At 45.0% G+C, this 18,302-nt stretch overlaps 1 protein-coding gene across 1 annotated transcript; it reads right to left on the bottom strand.

Annotated features, from left to right (window-relative positions):
• Nucleotides 1-1,143: 1,143 nt before the first annotated feature.
• On the bottom strand, nt 1,144-18,186 carry MPHOSPH10 (M-phase phosphoprotein 10). Its single transcript, XM_062204996.1, has 11 exons — nt 18,048-18,186; nt 16,713-17,433; nt 15,681-15,838; nt 14,736-14,901; nt 12,104-12,245; nt 10,822-10,889; nt 8,826-8,963; nt 6,050-6,160; nt 3,336-3,443; nt 1,782-2,012; nt 1,144-1,387 (listed from the first exon to the last, which is right to left on the bottom strand). The coding sequence occupies exons 1-11, from the start codon at nt 18,134-18,136 to the stop codon at nt 1,238-1,240; spliced, it is 2,082 nt and encodes a 693-aa protein (XP_062060980.1). The 5' UTR covers nt 18,137-18,186; the 3' UTR covers nt 1,144-1,237.
• Nucleotides 18,187-18,302: the final 116 nt, after the last annotated feature.

The following is an 18,302-nucleotide window of genomic DNA, read 5'->3' as shown; positions in this document are numbered from 1 at the left end:
CAGCAGGTGCTGAGGAGGAAATACGAAGGGAACATTCAGGGACATGGATGGACTCACTATCTTCATCATGGTGAGAGCTTGGGTGTGTATATGCCAAAGTGTACCAAATTTAAATATGTGGAATTTATTGTATGTCAATTATACCTCAATAAAGCCTTAAAAACAATGTATATTATGAAAAAACTATATGTGTATTTCAAAAATTTTTGCACCAAAATCTTTTAATTTCATCTCCATAAACTTTTTAAAAAATGTATTTATTTGTTTGAAAGGCAGAGTTACAGAGAGGCAGAGGCAGAGGCCTTCCATCCACTGGTTCACTCCCCAGATGGCCACAACGGCTGGAGCTGTGCTGATTCAAAGCCAGGAGCCAGGATCTTCTTCCGTTCTCCCATGTGTGGAGACCCAAGGATGGGGGACATCCCTCTACTGCTTTCTCAGGCCACAGCAGAGAGTGGGATCAGAAGTGGAGCAGCCAGGACTCGAACCAGTGCCCATATGGGATCCTGGCACTGCAGGAGGTGGCTTTACCCACTACGGCCTCCTCCATAAACTTTTTGAAGTACTCTCATTTCCAAGTCATAGCCTGAGGTTCCTTGGGAAAATAGTTGATTCCAGGGATAGTGGATAAGCCTGCAACATCTGAAAGCAAAAATAAGGAAGTGCTCAAAGAACAATGGGGACACACACAAAAAAATTTTTAGATTGATTTCAGAGGCAGAGAAATAGACAGACAGAACCCACCTGGAATAAGGCTTAAGCATGTCCACCACGTCACGGTGAGATCTTACAGGCAAGACAACTCTCCCTGATGGGGAGGCTGGACTGGGAGCACCTCGTGGCCGCAGACTGAAGCTGCCAGTCTACTGTGCTGGGTGTACCAGGTTCCTATGGCTCCTGGAATCACTTCCAGCCCACACTGTCCTTTCTGCCTCTGACTACGGATGGGTCCCTCTAGCCGCCCTCGGTCCGTGCTCAGGCCATGGAAGATCACTTCCCAAAGGCACACGTACTGCTTTATGCAGGAAGGACCCAACGTGCTAGGTCCTGCCTTACACCCAGTGCAAACCAGATGGATTTTCCAAAAACAGGTCAGGGTTTATCTCTATACACTGTGGAGTTCTCAAATATCTGCCATAGATACAAAGAAAGTCTCAAACATTTTATTATAAACAGAACAGTGGCAGCAAATGGGTAGAAGCTTTCACGTTAATATTTACATTATTTTCAAAATATATTACAGTTTCAATTTCTGAACAGAAATATCTTGTCTTTTTTTCTTTTTCTTTTCTGTCTTCTTTGCATCACTGATTTGCATCTTCACTTGATCTTGTAATTTAGAAAAGAATGCTTGAGATGACTTTAAGGCTTTGTCTTTCCCTTCATCCTGTAATTAAAACAAAGATATGCTCAGGCTGTGAAAATGTGCTTATTCATAAGAAAGCCACACTATAACTACATTATGAATACAATAATGTGCAAAAGTATAAATTCAAGCAAGAAGTAAAATCAGAAACAACTGCATCTGTCTGTGGACAGGTATCCTGTACATTCCACACTGCTGCAATGTTCTTGCGAGTTAAGGGAGGAGGAAGTGAACAAAAACTGCTGCAGGCCCTGGGTTGTTTCGAGGACCAGGTGGGACAAACTTGAAAGCTCTTCCACCAGTTGGCGTGAGCCTCTCCACCTTGTGGGGGCCATGCCACTGGCCCTGGCGTCCCAGGCAAGCAGACAGCGCCTAACCCGCAGGTCTCTTCAGCAGCTTCCCTTCCTGGCCTTACCTTTAACAAGGAAGCTCTGCCGGTTTTGGTTAGATGTTTCAAGGTCTCCGAAGCTCTGGCTTTGGTGTATTTTCCTCCTTGGTCTGGGTTGCTCTTTTCAAGTTGTTTTCTCCGCTTCTCCCTCTCTTTTATTTTCAAGCGTTTCTGATATTTCTTTTTCCTCCGTTCTCGCTTCTTGTCTGTAGCTGTTTTCTCGGCAGCTGTTTTTATATCTCCAGCTTTATTTTTCTCCTATAAAGAAACACCACCAACACAGCAGTTACTCTAGTCTAACATCAATGCAGGGAACTGCAGCAGAAGAGAGCAGACAGTAGGCAGCTCAGGGGCTGTAAGGACGTGGCTCAGTGCGTCAGGGTGCAGTGCAATCCCCACCTGAGTTCCAGAGAGCCCTGCTAACTCAGCTCTTTAAAACCTGGATGCAGGGGCTGGCACTAGGGCATAGTAGGCCAGGCTGCTGCCTGTAGCACCCACATCCCATATGGGTGCTGGTTCGAGTCCCAGCTGCTCCGCTTCTGATCCAGCTCTCTGCTTATGGCCTGGGAAAGCACTGGAGGATGGCCTAAGTACTTGGGTCCCTGCACCCATGTGGGAGACCCAGAAGAAGTTCCTGGCTCCAGATCAGCTCAGCTCCAGCCACTGTGGCCATTTGAGGAGTAAACCAGTGGATGGAAGACCTTTCTCTCTGTCTCTGCCTTTCTCTGTAACTCTACCTCTCAAATAAATAAAACCTTTAAAACAAAAACAAGCAAACAAACAAACAAAAAAACCCCTAGATGCAGTGTTTGACAGAACAGACTCTTACAGTGACAGTTCAGTTACCAAACAAATTCACAAAGGTGGCATAGAGAGTTGGGTTCTCAAGCCAACGTATCAGAGACTCCAGCATGGGCCTGAGGCATGCCTGAGCTGCAAAGAAACAGGGCACAGGTTCCCAGAGACTGAGAAACCACAGAGGAAAGGGAAACACCCCTCCACTGCAGACCAGTTTGTCTGGCTCTTCTCCTCAGCTGCCAGCCCGCTGTGCCAGGGTGGCCACCCTCACGGAGATGGCAGAAGCTCCGACAGGAGGAGTGGGAACAGCAAAGCAATGAGGAAAAAAAACAGGGCCCTGCTGCTGGCCAACCTTGTGCCGTGGGCCTGGCAGAAACCAACATTACCGCGTAAGGCACCGGCGTCATATTTCTCCATTTGGTAAAACTAACTACTTCCAAGACCTAAACGCTCTATTGTAGATCCAAAGCCCTTCGTTCCTAATGTATAAGCAGTTTATTTTCAAACTAACTTTGTAACTACTAGTGTTCAGATTTGGATTATAACAAGACACTCATATTGGATATTTAAAAATTGCTTTTATACTACTTCTAATACCAGCAACTCACTAATGCCTGCTTGTATGGAATATTTTGATGTTAGTTTGACTCGACCTATAAACTACTTAGATATATCAGAATAAAAACTACAAACTCAAAGGAGTGCTAATAAATAAATGGAGATCTGCCAGTATCTTAAGGTCTGACTTGCAAACATGTTAATGTCTCAGCCTCGGCTTCTTACCTTGATTTCCTCTGGGGCCAGGAGGGCTGCATCACTAACACTCACGGGGGCTACTTCCTCCATAGTGATGGCTGGCAGGTTTGACACAACTTTGATCTCTGGTGCAGGCTAGAAAAGAGACAACACATGCACTCAATAGGAAGTCAAAAGTGGCCCTGGGGCCAGCATTATGGTTTAGCAGGTTAAGCCGTGGCCTGCAGTGTAGGTATCCTAAGGTGCTGGTTCAAGTCCTGGCTGCTCCACTTCCAATCCAACTCCCTGCTAATGCACCCAGGAAAGCAGTAGAATGGGTTAAGTGCTTGGGTCCCTGCCACCCACATGGGAGATCTTGATGAAGTTCCTGGCTCCAGTCTGACCCAGCCCTGGCCGTTGTGGCCATTTGGGGAGTAAACCAGCAGACAGAGGATCTTTCTCTGTGTCTCTCCCTCTAACTCTGCCTTTCCAATAAATAAATAAATCTTAAAAAAAAAAAAAAAAGAAAAAAAAAGAGCGGCCTTAACATAAAATATATGAACTCTGAAGTTATTAACCCAGAGTCCTATACAACCAGGCCTCCATATCTGGGGGGTTCCACACCTGTGGATTCAACCAACTGCAGACCAAAGATATCCTAAATTATATAGTATAGCAACTAATATTGTATTAGGGGCATGAGATGATTTAAAGTATCTGGGAGGACTTGTGTAGGTTATCTTCAGATTTACGCCATTTTACGTAAGGGACTTGAGCACCTGCATAGTTTGGTACTGAGGGTGGAGTCCTAGAACCAATCCTGTGCAGACAAGGAAACTCTACACATAAAATACTTTATGGAGAGATTATTAAACATGGTAGACGTGCTGACAGCCAGAGGTGTAAGCTGGCTGGAATGAAGGTGCTAGCGTACAGCCTGGACACCACCGAAACCCGAGGACAGCTCAGTGCTGCAGGGCCTGCTGCTTCGCCATCTCTGCCGACACCTCTGCCATAATCACACTCAGTTCCTCTCTCTGGTACTAACCTACTCCCACCTGTGGCTTGTGTGGACTTTCTCAAGTAATTCCATCTCCTGTTGAAGTCAAACATATCCACTATGAAAAGGGCAGAGCAATGCAACACTAACTGGGGGACCATTTGGGCTTGTATCAGTTTTTTTTTTTTCCCCATTTTTTTGAAAGAATTACTCAAGAAATTCAGAAATCAAAACCGGTTTCCCACTGCTCATGGTAATCAAAGAGCAATGGAGATTACTTATCACACACCTAGACTAGTGCTCTTCACATCAGATTCCTGCCTGTCTCTGTGAGTGTCACCAGGGGATGGGGGAGCAGGAGCAGGACCTCAGACCCGTCACCAGCGGGTGAATCGTGGGAGGAGGTTCTGCTTCCAAGCACGTCATTGACTCCTCAGCCCACTCACTTTGCTTTTCACAGTCCTGTCCATGTTCCAGTGAACTACGAGACATGTGCCCCAGGAAACTTCAAGAACAAAAACAAGCAGAAAAACAACAGAGCCTGGATTCTCAGAGAAAAATGTCACAGTATGGAAGAAATCACTTCTTCCACAGGACCAGTGTTCAATTATTTATTAGGAACACTGTGTTCTACTCTACAATAGACAGAGAGATATGGAGAGAATGGATGTAGTCCAAGATACACTCAAAAATGATGGCTGGTGACTGCCCAGCAGTCTACTGAGAAGGCGAGGGAAAACTCGACCTGAATGGGAAAACAGGGGCACTGTGGGCCCACGCTCCAAGTCTGCATTTCTGAAGAGGAAAAAAGCAAGCAGGTCTATCCAGTTGGAGTGTGCAGACAACATACACATTAAAAACACACTTTTTATACAGACTACAGGATTTAAAAACCAGGTGATAAAAGCTTACTGTCTGCTGAGAAATCAGAATACAAAGGGAAAATCACCTAACCATCAACAGATCAGAAAGGATCTTGGAGATCATCACCTCTTCTGCAGAGATGAAATGTGAAGCAATCTATTTGAATCACAAAGCTAGTCAGGAGCAGAATTAGCCTTGGAATTCTGACTTCTGGACTTGTGTTAACTCCCAACATCGTAGAGCTACCAAATGGTCGCAGGAAAGCAAGCAATGAAAGAATGGTACAAGCACTGTCTCAGAGGTTTCTAGAAGGTGATGAGTAGAAGATGAAGCTCCCAAGTAGGCAGATACTGAGCCAGGTCAGTGTCCTGGATGAGAGTCAACCAGACAAGGAGAGCACTTGTGGGGTTTGGCCTGGCCAAGGGAGCAGTAGGCAGTGAAGACAGCATGGGCCACTCCCATCCCTAAGCCCTTTTCCTCATCTGAAACTGGAGGCACCATGTGCCTCAGTGCCTTGTGCATTAAAAGTTAATGCATGCAAGGGAGGTAGGATGGCAGGTAGCAGGTACTCAATAAATGCCCAGTATGGACACTGCATATCTCCATTCCCATCATGCATTGAAAATGGAACTAAAGGACGGGAGGCTGGGGAAAGGACAGGTCCCTGAGGCTTAAGGCTGAGGGTCTGGCAGGGGCCAACAGGAGAGCAGGCTGCATGAGCGGGGTGAGCCAGAACTATCATGGCACCAGAAACAAGCATTCCTCGTGGAGGCCCTGCCTACATGTTACAGGGCATCACTACAAGTTTGCACCCTAAAACCCAGTAAGGAGCGAGTCTCACAAAAGCTATTATTAAGGTCCCATCTGCTGGCTGCACACAGGCTGCTAACACGCTTACCGGTTTAGGGATGAAGTGGAAGTTTGACAGAGCATCCAGCTTTAAGAAGAGGGCATCCATCATCTTCTGAATTTCTACATGCTCTGGATTTTCTTCTTCTTCTGCTTTTTGCTTAGGAAATAAGTTCAACAATGTCAGACTAAGCAGCTTAATATATATCACAGGAAAACACACTGAAGGCCAATGAGGGTGCTCCCAAATTCCCATCACCAAAGCTTCAGCTACAAAGAAATATTCAGACAAAATGAAAGGCATTAGTACCATAATGGTACCAACTACCGTGATGTGCATTTCAGTACCTACAGTAACCGTCACCTCTAACATCCTCTAACACTTACAACTTAACTCCTTCGGGATTTACTTCTGTTAAGAGATAAGCTATTCCCATCAGGATGCCTACAATGAGGGGGGAGAAAACCAAAAATAGTGGTGACAGACAACAGATGTGGGTGAAGACATGGAGGAAATGGAACCTATGCATTACTGGTGGGAATATAAAATGGAGCAGTCACAATGCTAATAAGCTTGGCAACTCCATGGAAAGTGAAACAGAATTACCGCACGAGCCAGAAATTCCACTCTTAGGTTAACACCCAACAGAATTAAAATCAAGTACTGAAACAGGTATATGTACACAATAGTATTCACAACAGCTAAAAGGTGAAAGTAGCCCAACTTCCCATCTAGGGATGAATGCACAAACCAACCTTGGCATATACAGACAGCGGACTACCACTCAGCTACAAAAAAGAAGTAAAGTACTGATACATGCCGTGATCATGAAAACACCGTGCTAAGTCAAGGAGCTGGCCCTAAAAGGTCACCTGTTGGTCTCCGTCTATATGAAACGCCCAGAACAGGGGAATCTACAGACATAGAATACAGCTTGGCAACTGCTCAATGAGTATGGAGTTTTATTTTGGGACTAGACAGACACAGGACTCACACCACACTGTACTAAATGTTCCTCAACTGTTCATTTTGAAGTAGTTCATTTTACATTGAATGAATCTCACATCAATTAAGAAAAATATCCAAATATTCATTTGGCTTGTAGAGTCTTTTTTCTTCCTTGTTTTTATATAAATTGCTAAAGATTTATTCTGATAAATTAACACTGAAAAAAATGACAATTTTAATTCTATTAAGGTGAAAATGTAAATTGTTTTTCCCTCTAGCCCAAAATTCTTATTCTAAAAGGCTAAGATGATTTTTTTGTCTGATTTTCAGGTTTTTTTCATTAAGACATGGGAAAAAACAATAAACACCAGAACCAGGAAGCCACCGACTGCCTCCATGCCTGATGCCAGAGATGAATCTAATCTGTTTCTACCACTCGTCATCAGGGCCCAAACTCCAGTCACACCCAGGTACCAGGATACTCTTGCTTCTACTTTAACTCATGTTTTAAACACCATTATAATACTGCAAAGTCATACATTCACTTTATAGCATTTTCCTGATCCCGTGAAATACCCAGCCATGATAAAGCCTCATGCTGGAGCTGTCTCCTTTCACCTTGCTTCTTCCCTCCTGTCTGAAACCAAGCTGCAGGAAACACTGACACTCAGTCCCCGGCACCACCTCCTACACCAATGGGTCTAGAAGTAGCTCAGCTCATTCAAATACTAGAACTCCAAGTCCATACCCAAAACTGCCAAACTGGCTGCCGACTCTGACAGAGGAATAAAACCAATACTTGGGAGCCAGCATCATGCTGTAATGGGCTGGAGCCTCTGCCTGTGGCGCTGGTTCATGTCCCGGCTGCTCCTCTTCCAACCCAGCTCCTCTGCTGTGGCCTTGGAAAGCAGTGGAGGATGGCCCAGGTGCTTGGGCTCCTGTACCCGCATGGGAGACCCAGAGGAGGTTCCTGGCTCCTGGCTTCACCTCAGCCCAGCTCTGGCCATTGCTGCTGTCTAGGGAGTGAACCAGCAGGTGGAAGATCTTTCACTCTGTCTTTCCCTTTGTCTGTGGCTACCTCTCAAATAAATAAAATCTTAAAAAAACCAAAAACTAATACTAACACAACTAGCATAAGCTGCTATATTTAAATTTTGAACATTCTCTGTTACCCAAAGTTTTTGTATTGACTGAATCTCTTCAAAATTGCCAAAGTTCAATAAGCATCAGCTGAAGCTGGACAAATATTCCTTGAACTGCTTCCTTGGCTTGCAAGGTAACCAGGGGGAATTTTAATTGAAATCTTCCCAGCTGTTCGGCTACAGTGGCCTCAGGGCACTGCCTACCATTGCTGTGTGGTTGGCATTAGCTGACAAAATCCAGCAGCAATCTTCAATGGCTTTTCCGGAACAAAAATGCCACCTCAACCCTAAGCACACACTGAGCACATTCCCAATGAACCAAATGTGAAGAACAATTCAATTGTTATATTGGGAATATAACCCAGTACTGCTATTTAATCAGAGATTACTTTAGAATTTAAGCAAAAGAAAGGACAAAAATTCATAATCATATAAAATACATCAAAATAACTTCAAAATATCAATGAGAAATGATCCTAAATTGTAACACTACCTTAATTACTGGAGGGTGAGCAACTGGCTGCTTATGTACAAGGTGACCAAAGTCTAACTGCAAAGCAAAACCCTCTTCTTCCTGTTCAGTGGGAACACTGGAACCCCTCTATTGCCAGCATTCTCTCTCCCACTTGAACTAGGCGACCGAAGATTGTGGCTTCATGATTTCAACAGTATAAATGGCCTGGTTTTCTACTTCTATTCCTTAAATAATAGCTTTGCCATAGAAGCTTTCTTACCTGGTTGAGCTTGATGTATTCCTGTTCATAAATTTCAGCCAGGCTCAATTTACTCTTTTCGTGGTCTAACGTTAAGCGCTTTTTATACTCATACACATCCTCCTTGGGTTTTTCTTTCCTTACCACATCATCCCAAGCCTGAAACAGAAGGGCAAGGAGAATATACATTAATGGGATCTGTAACTTATTTCTAGGCTCACTTAAGAATCTTTTGCCAATTGTATAAAAAAAAAAAAAAATAAGCCAACCTCTGAGATGACTATCAAATCACAAAGAAGCAGCACCAAGAAAAGCAAAGAGTAGACTATTCAAATATCCTGTTCTGTTTTTGTTTTAAAGTAGCCTTTCTCCTGTTTGCCAATCTTAATTCCACATTTCCCCATCCAGTTTGTTTAAAAATCAAGCCCCAGATTTACCTGGTTTCATTTCAAATCTCAGGACATTCTGTATGTAACACCCTCCCTTAAACCTTTTGCATTTTTAACACCAAAGTGTGGGTAAACACACATGTTATAACAACCATCTCTTATTGTACATGCCACACGCTCAATTTTTATTCTAAGTTTACAAAATCAGATCAATCCCTAGACAATTATTTGCTTGGTCAACACAGAACAGAGAGACCCTTGATCTGCCACATTATGGGTGCTGGGTATAACCACAGCATGTCAGACACTGATTACCATTCCCAACAGCCCTCAGCAGCTCCATCTGACACCATCTCACAGGCCAGCATGATGCAGGAGAAAGGGGACTGGCGACAGCTCTGGCTTCCCTGTCCCTCCAGGCACAGCACTGCCATTCCCAGCTACTACTTTTCTCGCAGTACCTCACACAACAAAAGCTGGAAACAGCCTTAGACTAGACTCAAGACTTTTGTATGTTTTTTAAAAATTTATTTTTCCGAAAGGCAGAACAAGAGAGAGCTTCCATCCGTTGGTTCACTCCTCAATTGAGCTAAGCCAGGTGGAATCCAGGAGCCAGGAATTCCCTCCTGTTCTCCCACATGGATGGCAGAAGCCCAAGCACTTAGGGCCATCTTCTGCTGCCTTTCCAGGTGCATCAGCAGGAACCTGGATTGAAAACTGAGCAGCTCGCACTCGAACTAGCAATCCAGTATGGGATGCTGGTGTCACAAACAGTGGCTTGACCTGCTGTGATACAATGCTGGCACTGAGTTAAGGCTTTTACCATGAAGAACCTAATTAAGTGCAAATAAAGACAACATTATCAGGGCCAGCGCTGTGGTGCAGCGTGTTAAAGCCCTGGTCTGAGGCACCAGCATCCCATGGGCGCCAGTTCTAGTCCCGGCTGCTCCTCTTCTGATCCAGCTCTCTGCTGTGGCCTGGGGAAGCAGTGGAGGATGGCCCAAATCCTTGGACCCCTGCACCTATGAGGGAGACCCAGAGGAGGCTCTTGGCTCCTGGCTTCGCATTGACACAGCTCTGGCCATTGCAGTCATCTGGGGAGTGAAACAGAGGATGGAAGACCTTTCTCTGCCTCTGCCTCTCTCTGTAACTCTTTCAAATAAATAAATTAAAGACAGCATTATCCCTACTCCCAATATATGGAAACATCTTTTTTTTTTTTTTTTTTTTGGACAGGCAGAGTGGACAGTGAGAGAGAGAGACAGAGACAGAGAGAAAGGTCTTCCTTTTGCCGTTGGTTCACCCTCCAATGGCTGCCGCGGTTGGTGCGCTGCGGCTGGCGCACCGCGCTGATCTGAAGCCAGGAGCCAGGTGCTTCTCCTGGTCTCCCATGGGGTGCAGGGCCCAAGCACTTGGGCCATCCTCCACTGCACTTCCTGGCCACAGCAGAGAGCTGGCCTGGAAGAGTGGCAACCGGGACAGGATCGGTGCCCCGACCGGGACTAGAACCCGGTGTGCTGGCGCCGTAAGGCGGAGGATTAGCCTAGTGAGCCACGGCGCCGGCCTGGAAACATCATTTCTAAAAACTTCATTGAAATGTAAATCAAGTTATATTTACTTCTTCTGACCTTATCTCTTATCCTCTGCTTAATGATATCTTCTAGTTGAAGGGTGGTTTCCTCTGTAATCACAGGTGCTAAAGGAAATGAAACATGAATTTACTGAGTACACAAGACCAAGGATCCGCAGCATCAGCAACACCGGAGAACCTGTGGGAAACGCGGTTGTGGGCCAGCCCCACACTTCTGGAATCAGAAAGTGGGGAAAGGGGATAGCTACCTGAGTTGTTTTTCTTTTTTAAGATTTATTTTATTTGAAAGGCAGAGTTTGAGAGAAAGAAAGAGAGAAAGAGAGAGAGAGACTGATTAATCTTCCTTAGCCGGTTCATTCTCCAAATGGCCACAATGGTTGGGGCTGGGCCAGACTGAAACCATGAGCCAGGAATTTCTTAGGTCTCCCACGTGAGTGCAGGGGCCCAAGGACTTGAGGTCATCTTTCACTGCTTTCTTTCTTCTTCTTCTTTTTTTTTTTTAATTTATTTACTTATTTGAAAGTCAGAGACACACAGAGAGAGAAAAAGGAGAGGCAGAGAGAGTTTCCACTGCTTTCACCAGGACATTAGCAGAGAGCTAGATCGGAAGTGGAGCAGCTAGGACTTGAACCAGTGCCCATATGGGATGCTGGCACTGCATGCAGTGGCTTAACCTGCTATGCCACAACACCGGCCCTAGCTACCTTTAACAACTGTTCTGATGCTCCCTCAAGGTTGAGGACCACAGAACTAGAATATAAATGGTAGTAAGTGCTAACCCTTCTATCTCAGGCATCTGGGGACTTCTTTTTTCCATTCTCTCTTCTGCTGAAATTTTACAGAAACTCATTTTGACTTCAGAGCACAAAAACAAAATGCTCAATGAGCTGACAAGAGGCTCAGCGCAGAGCCCGTAATTTAATCATAGCAGTGACAGGATGCAAACCCTGTAAAGACCCCCACTACAGGAAATCTGACTATGGATCATACGTTGGGTATCATTGGTATCCTTGGTGTTTCAATGTTACATTTCTTGGGTGGATTAGTGGTATCATGGTTATACAGGAGAATGTCCCAGTTCTTAGAAGTCACATGTAAAAATACTGGGGAATAAAGTGCCACAATATTAGCAACTTGGTTTCAAATAATTCAGGGGAAAAAAAGTAATTCAGGGAAAAAAGGGCACACAGACAATCACACATCCATAAAGGAGAAAGCAAATGTGAGGAAATGTGAATTGCTGCATCCAACTGAATGACACAGTTACTGCAGTCGGGGCGCAGAAGGGAACGCTTTGCAGAAGCCTGGGGGCGCCGTACCCATCCGGACAGCATGGTCGAAGTGCAGGGTCTCCTCCAAGAGGCTGTTCTCCGGTCGCTTCTGTGCCGTCACTTCCCCCTGGAGCTGCCACGGCTTCTTTTCCAACAACTCTTTTTCTAAAGATGCAATCTTTTCATTCATCTAAGAAAGACACAGTTACAGACTGAGGAAATAAAATTGGATTTATGGTTGTGTAAAAGCAAATATTTTTAAAAACAGAAAAAGCAAGAAATGTACAGTTTCTCAAACTCAAATTCCTCAAACACAATTCTATTGTGCTCTCGCCAGTGAGTTCCTAGTGCCATTGCCCGAGGCAGGGTGAGCTGCAATGGATCTCTTTTCCCCACTGATCTGAAAGGCCACATTTAATATACTAAGTCCCCTCAGACCCTATTCTATTCAAATGTCCTATCTTATCAGACTAGTATCTGATGGAGTCTGACCCTTTGACTCTATACCCAAATCCCAATTACCTCTAACTTCTAAAAGACAACAATTAGAATGACCTCAGTGTATAAAACACCAGCTTTTTCAGCTACCTGACAGGATTTTTATTTTTCCTAACAGCTTTTTAGTTTATCTGTTGGTTTTTCTAGTATCCTGGGTAAATATTAATGCTTTCTTTATAGTCTTTTACTTCCTAATCTTTTTTTGTAGTTGCACTGGCTAATACTTCTAATAGAATATTAAATAACAATAATAATTTTAAACAGTGAACACTTTGTCTTATTCTCGATTTTATTTTTAAAGATTGATTTATTTGAAAGCCATAGTGAAAGGAGAAGTGGACACAGAGAGGAAGATGTTCCACTTGTAGGCACTTCTCAAACACCAGCCAACAGCTAGAGCTGGAGCAGGAACTGGAACTGCATCCAGGCCTCTCCCCAAGTAGGCGGCATGGACCTAAGAACCTGGGCCTTCATACAATGTCTTCCCAAGGTGCACAGTAGCAAGAACCTGGGTGGGAGGTAAAACAGCAGGAACATGAACTGGCACTCTGATACCGAATACAGGTGTCCCAAACTGCTCAACCTGCTACACCACCAAGCCCAACCTTATTCCTGATTTCTAGGAATGTTTCTAGAAAATCACCATGAAGCATTTTTGTAGATACGTCTGCACATCACCAGAAATGGCCCACTTTTTGCAAGGCATGATTTTCACAGTGCTGTTTTAGATTTTTGTATCACTATTCATAAATAAATATTTTAACACTAACTTTTTCAGGTTGGGGTTTTCATCTTACAACAATCTGGAAGTTTTCCTTTACTATTTGTGGGAATTGATTAAACAGCATTAACTCAGCTATTTCTTGAAAGTTTGAATAATTCCACAGTCAAACCAATGTTGCTTTCCTCTTCTGATGGGATGTAGGATAGGACAAAAAGCCACTGATAAATTTATTTCCTTTTAGTTTTCTTTAGACTTTATTTAGACTAGTTTTCTTTAGACTTTCTCTTCTAGGACAACCTGACAATCGTGGATTCAACTTAAATTCTATCTTCAAAATAATCCTTTGACAACCCCGGTGTTTTACATTATCTGTCTATTCTCATTTTCTAATTGTGTGATATATTTTAAAGGTGATACAGCCAAATGATTGGAGCTAGACTACATCCATTAAACTGAGTGATTTTTCATCTGTATGAAATCCCATTTTTATCAATCTGGAAGATGTACTTGAGATGGTTTTAGTTATAACTCAGGGGGACGGGCATTTAGCATAGCAGGTTAGATGCTGGTTAGGAAGCCTGCGTCCCACATTAGTGCCTGGGTTTAATTCCCAGCTCTAGCTCCTGATTCTAGCTTCCTGCTAATGTGAACCATGGAAGGCAGTGGTGATAGCTCAAGAAGTAGTTCCTAGCTCCCATCTTCAGTGCCCCTAGCACCTGCAGGCATTTGGGAAGTAAACCAGCAGAAAGCTCTCTGCCTCTCAAATAAACAAAATGTAAAACAAAAACAAGCAACCTCAGGGAATAAGCATTTAGCCTGGCAATAAAGATACCTGCACTGCAACTGGAGTGCCTGGGTTTGATTCCTGGTTCTGTCTCCTGATCCCAGGGAAGTCACAGTGATGGCTCAAGTAACTGGGTTCCTGCAACCCATGTGGGAGATCTGAACTGAGTTCCTGGCTCCCAATTCTGGCCCCATCCTAGTCCATGCTATTGTGGACATTTAGAGAATGAACCAGCAGACAGGAGCTGTGTCTGTCTCTGTATCTCTCAAATAAATAGAAAAATAAAGGATACTACTAAAAACCAACTCCAGCTATATGGCACTCAAACCTTACAGACACCTTACATCCTGCAGAGGAGCCGTAACAGTAGTGAGAGGCTTGCAGGAAGCGCATCAGGAGACCTGCCACTGGAATGAAGACACCAGGGACACCACAAAGAAACAAGTTTTACACAGGCGCCCCCACTGAAAGCTTTGGGGTAGGGAGTTCGTTTTTGTAAATTACACTTTCCGCGAGGCACTGACATTCAGTGTGCTTTAGAGAACAGCAGCAAAATGTTTGTTTTTAAATGATGGTTAACAGATCCAACAAGAAAAACAGGCATATTGGTTAGCTGTCTGTGAATTCTAGTCATGTTAAGCATATAAAAATTTCCTTTTATTCCTGATAATTACCTTCTCCTGTCTTTTTTCAAAAGAAGATTTAACTTCCTCTGAATCTGTTTTTACATTTAAAACGTCTGTATCTTCAGTTTCCTCATCATCTGGCAAAGCAAAGGTCACTCTTTTCGAGATTTCCTTTTGGTTACCATCTTCACTTTCAAGGTCATTATCTTCATCCCTGTAACACCAAAATGCTTATGAAAGGAAATATACTACTTTTCCTTAGGAAAACAAAAATAAATTTCCCAGTAACATAGGTTTTGCTGGTATTCCTGATGCAACCAAATATTCAGAACTTCCAAAGTCAGTTATCAAAGAACAGAACTATCTAGGTGAAATGCAATGTAAGAAATTGTTGGGCCAGCGTTGTGGTGTAGCAGGTAGAGCCACTGCCTGCGATGCTGACATCCCATATGAGTAATTGCTCCTGACTGCTCCACTGGCTATCTTTTTTTTTTTTTGACAGGCAGAGTTAGACATGAGAGAGAGAGAGAGAGAGAGAGAGAGAGAGAGAGAAAGGTCTTCCTTTTTCATTGGTTCACCCCCACAAGTGGCTGCTATGGCCAGCGCGCTGCACCGATCCGAAGCCAGGAGCCGAAGCCAGGAGCCAGGTGCTTCCTCCTGGTCTCCCATGCGGATGCAGGGCCCAAGCACTTGGGCCATCCTCCACTGCACTCCCGGAACACAGCAGAGAGCTGGCCTGGAAGAGGAGCAACCAGGACAGAATCCAGCGCACCCCAACCGGGACTAGAACCCGTGGTGCCGGTGCCGCAGGTGGAGGATTAGCCTAGTGAGCCGCGGCACCGGCCTCCACTGGCTATTTTGAGACTACCTATCAGAGACTTCTTTTTTATCTTAGGTAATGCAACTTAAGAAAAAAATACTTGACAACTATGAGTATAGCATACAAGAGTAGCAATTCTGTTTACAAGTTCAAGGACGATTCAAAATACTCACGTTTCAGAAATGCTTCCTTCTGCTATTTCCTCCTCAGCAATTTCTTCCTCTTCCATGTCTGAATCCAGCTCACCATCATTAACACTTGGTACCTCCCCAGCGGTTTCCACTGGATCAAAGAAATCTTTGTATTTCAGGTTTCTGGAACTTTTAGCTGACTAAAATACAGATTTTAAAAATATTTTAAAGACAGAAAAATACACTAAAACATGCACACATGTGTATGTATATTAAATTTTTTTTCCTAATTTTAAAACTACAAACCAAAAACAGGGTAAATTGGCAAATACTACCACTACCATAAAACCATATGGACTGGAATATAACAAAATGAATGGAAGTAGAGATTCATTTATAACTGAAAAGATACAGGACAAATTCCTGATCTCTAGATCTCCCAAGTACAATCATTTCCAAAGTACTGCTGCCTAAATAAAGGATACAAATGCCTCCCTTTCAGTGTAGTGCTTCATGAAAATAAATGAAGAAAAAACTTGAGTATTTCTAAGCATGATTATGCTTCTCAACCCACATAACAAGTGTTTTGTGATAAGAAATGAGGGCTTCAGTTTAATTTTTTTCAATTAACCAAAATACTTCATTTATGCCAGGTGAATTCTGAGGTGCTCTACATGTCTCCTAGGGAAAAATCAACAAAATCTAATTTGAAGAACACAGTCCTGCCTCTTCTCCTCTCCCAGAACTTTTTTTTTTTTTTGACAGAGTGGACAGTGAGAGAGACAGACAGAAAGGTCTTCCTTTTGCCGTTGGTTCACCCTCCAATGGCCACCGTGGCTGGCGCGCTGCGGTCGGTGCACCGCACTATCTGAAGCCAGGAGCCAGGTGCTTCTCCTGGTCTCCCATGGGGTGCAGGGCCCAAGCACTTGGGCCATCCTCCACTGCCTTCCCGGGCCACAGCAGAGAGCTGGCCTGGAAGAGGGGCAACTGGGACAGAATCTGGCACCCCGACCGGGATTAGAACCTGGGGTATCGGCGCCGCTAGGCAGAGGATTACTCTCCCAAAACTTTTACCTTAGGTTTCTGATTTCCAAACAGCCCTCCCTCATCTTCATCGGAATCAACATCTTCAAAAAGATCAATATCTTCTTCCTCCTCTTCATCATCATTTTGTTCTTCTTCTTTTTCTACTTTTTCTAAAAAAGCCTCCATTTCAGCTAGCTTGAAGAATCTATCGTCGACTTCGGACTTCTCTCTCGGCTTCCCAGGCCCTCTGTTTTGCACCCTGCTCTCCTGTTCCAACTTGCTGATGTCAAAGTCACGATCCGAATCCTCATCACTGAAGTCCGGGCTTCTCCTCAGGTCAAGTCTGCCGGGGCTGTTAGCTTTCTCATCTCCTTCAGGATCATCACCGCTCAGGTCGGACGTTTCCTCCTCCTCCAGAGCTTGTGCTGTCTCCTCTGGGCCATCGACCTCCCTCTCTGAGCCATCGGCCTCCCCCTCCGAGCCATCGGACTCCCCCTCCGAGCCAGCCTCCTCACCCTGCTGGGCCTCGTTCTCTGGGAAAAGACTGATGTCTTCGTCTTTAACTGCTGTACTAACTGCATTTTGGAAGTATTGTAAAATCGGTTCATTCTGCAGTTCCAACTGTTGCCAAATCTGCTCATCATCAAATTTATTTATCACCAGCTTCTGTAAAGGACTCCCATGGGTCCCACCTTTCTCTAGCGTTTTATTGAAGTCATAAAGTACTTTGGTTAAAGAAATGAAGTTGGACGCCAATTCATCTTGAATCCTATGGGGGGGGGGGGGAGTAAATGAGAATTAGACACATGCGCAGTGATTTCACAACACCCTTAAAAGAAAAATAAAGGAAACTCTGGAGCAAGATCAAATTTAAATGCATGTCAGTTTTAGACATAGATTCTGGCATCCCAGGCAAATGATGACGGACAGTCAGATGGTGGAGATTTACGCTGGAGTTAGCCTGGCGAACAGGATAAGTAGCTGTCGCACTCAGAATCCAGTCCCGAGACACAAGTCCCAGGACGGCTAAGGAGCGCGGGGCAGAATGGAGAAAGGCTCGGCTGCCAGGGTGGAGAGACGAGCCCGAGCTTTCGATCCGGCGCGCGGACAGGTAAGCGTGGCCTGGGCGCCCACGCAGGTGCGTGCCCCGAGGACGCGGCGCTGGCCGCGAGCCGGCCTCTGGTGGGAGTTCACCAGCCCACAACGGAAGATCCACGCCGTGCTGCTTTCCATTTTAAAATCCTGGCCGGCCGGGGGTGCGCTAACTGACATTTTGGGAAAAGTGAGCCACACTCCCCCTTCACGCAGCTCCGGAACCTTCCGGGGACCCGAGCCCCGAGTCCACGTGAGGCCGTGCTCCGAGCCCCGGCTCTGCGAACTTACGTGAGGAAGCGCTCGGGCCGGCCGGTGGCCTTGCTGACCTCCTCCACACAGCGCTGCAGGGTCCGCCGACGCCACACCCGCGGAGCCATCGCCGCCGGCAGCTCGCGACACGGCTCCGCGCGTGAGGACTAGAAAGAGCCCCCACCGGAAACCGCGCAGCAAACTCGTGCCTCGCGCAACCCGTACCTGAGGACCGAAGGTTCCGCGGCACACAAGTTCCCGGCCCACCGCTAGCCGGAGCCACAGGCAGCGCGT

Source organism: Lepus europaeus, chromosome 11 (assembly GCF_033115175.1).
Source record: "Lepus europaeus isolate LE1 chromosome 11, mLepTim1.pri, whole genome shotgun sequence".
Taxonomy (NCBI): Eukaryota; Metazoa; Chordata; class Mammalia; order Lagomorpha; family Leporidae; genus Lepus; species Lepus europaeus.
The sequence above is the reverse complement of the archived record's forward strand: the minus strand, read 5'-3'. Positions and strand labels throughout refer to the sequence as shown.

Coding starts and splice junctions, on each gene's coding strand:
- MPHOSPH10 (XM_062204996.1), bottom strand. CDS start 18,136: ATGGCTCCGCGGGTGTGGCGTCGGCGGACCCTGCAGCGCTGTGTGGAG. Junction 14,902..15,680: donor GAAGGAAGCATTTCTGAAAC/GTGAGTATTTTG, acceptor TTGGTGTTACAG/GGATGAAGATAATGACCTTG. Junction 6,161..8,825: donor AATACATCAAGCTCAACCAG/GTAAGAAAGCTT, acceptor TTATTTCCTAAG/CAAAAAGCAGAAGAAGAAGA.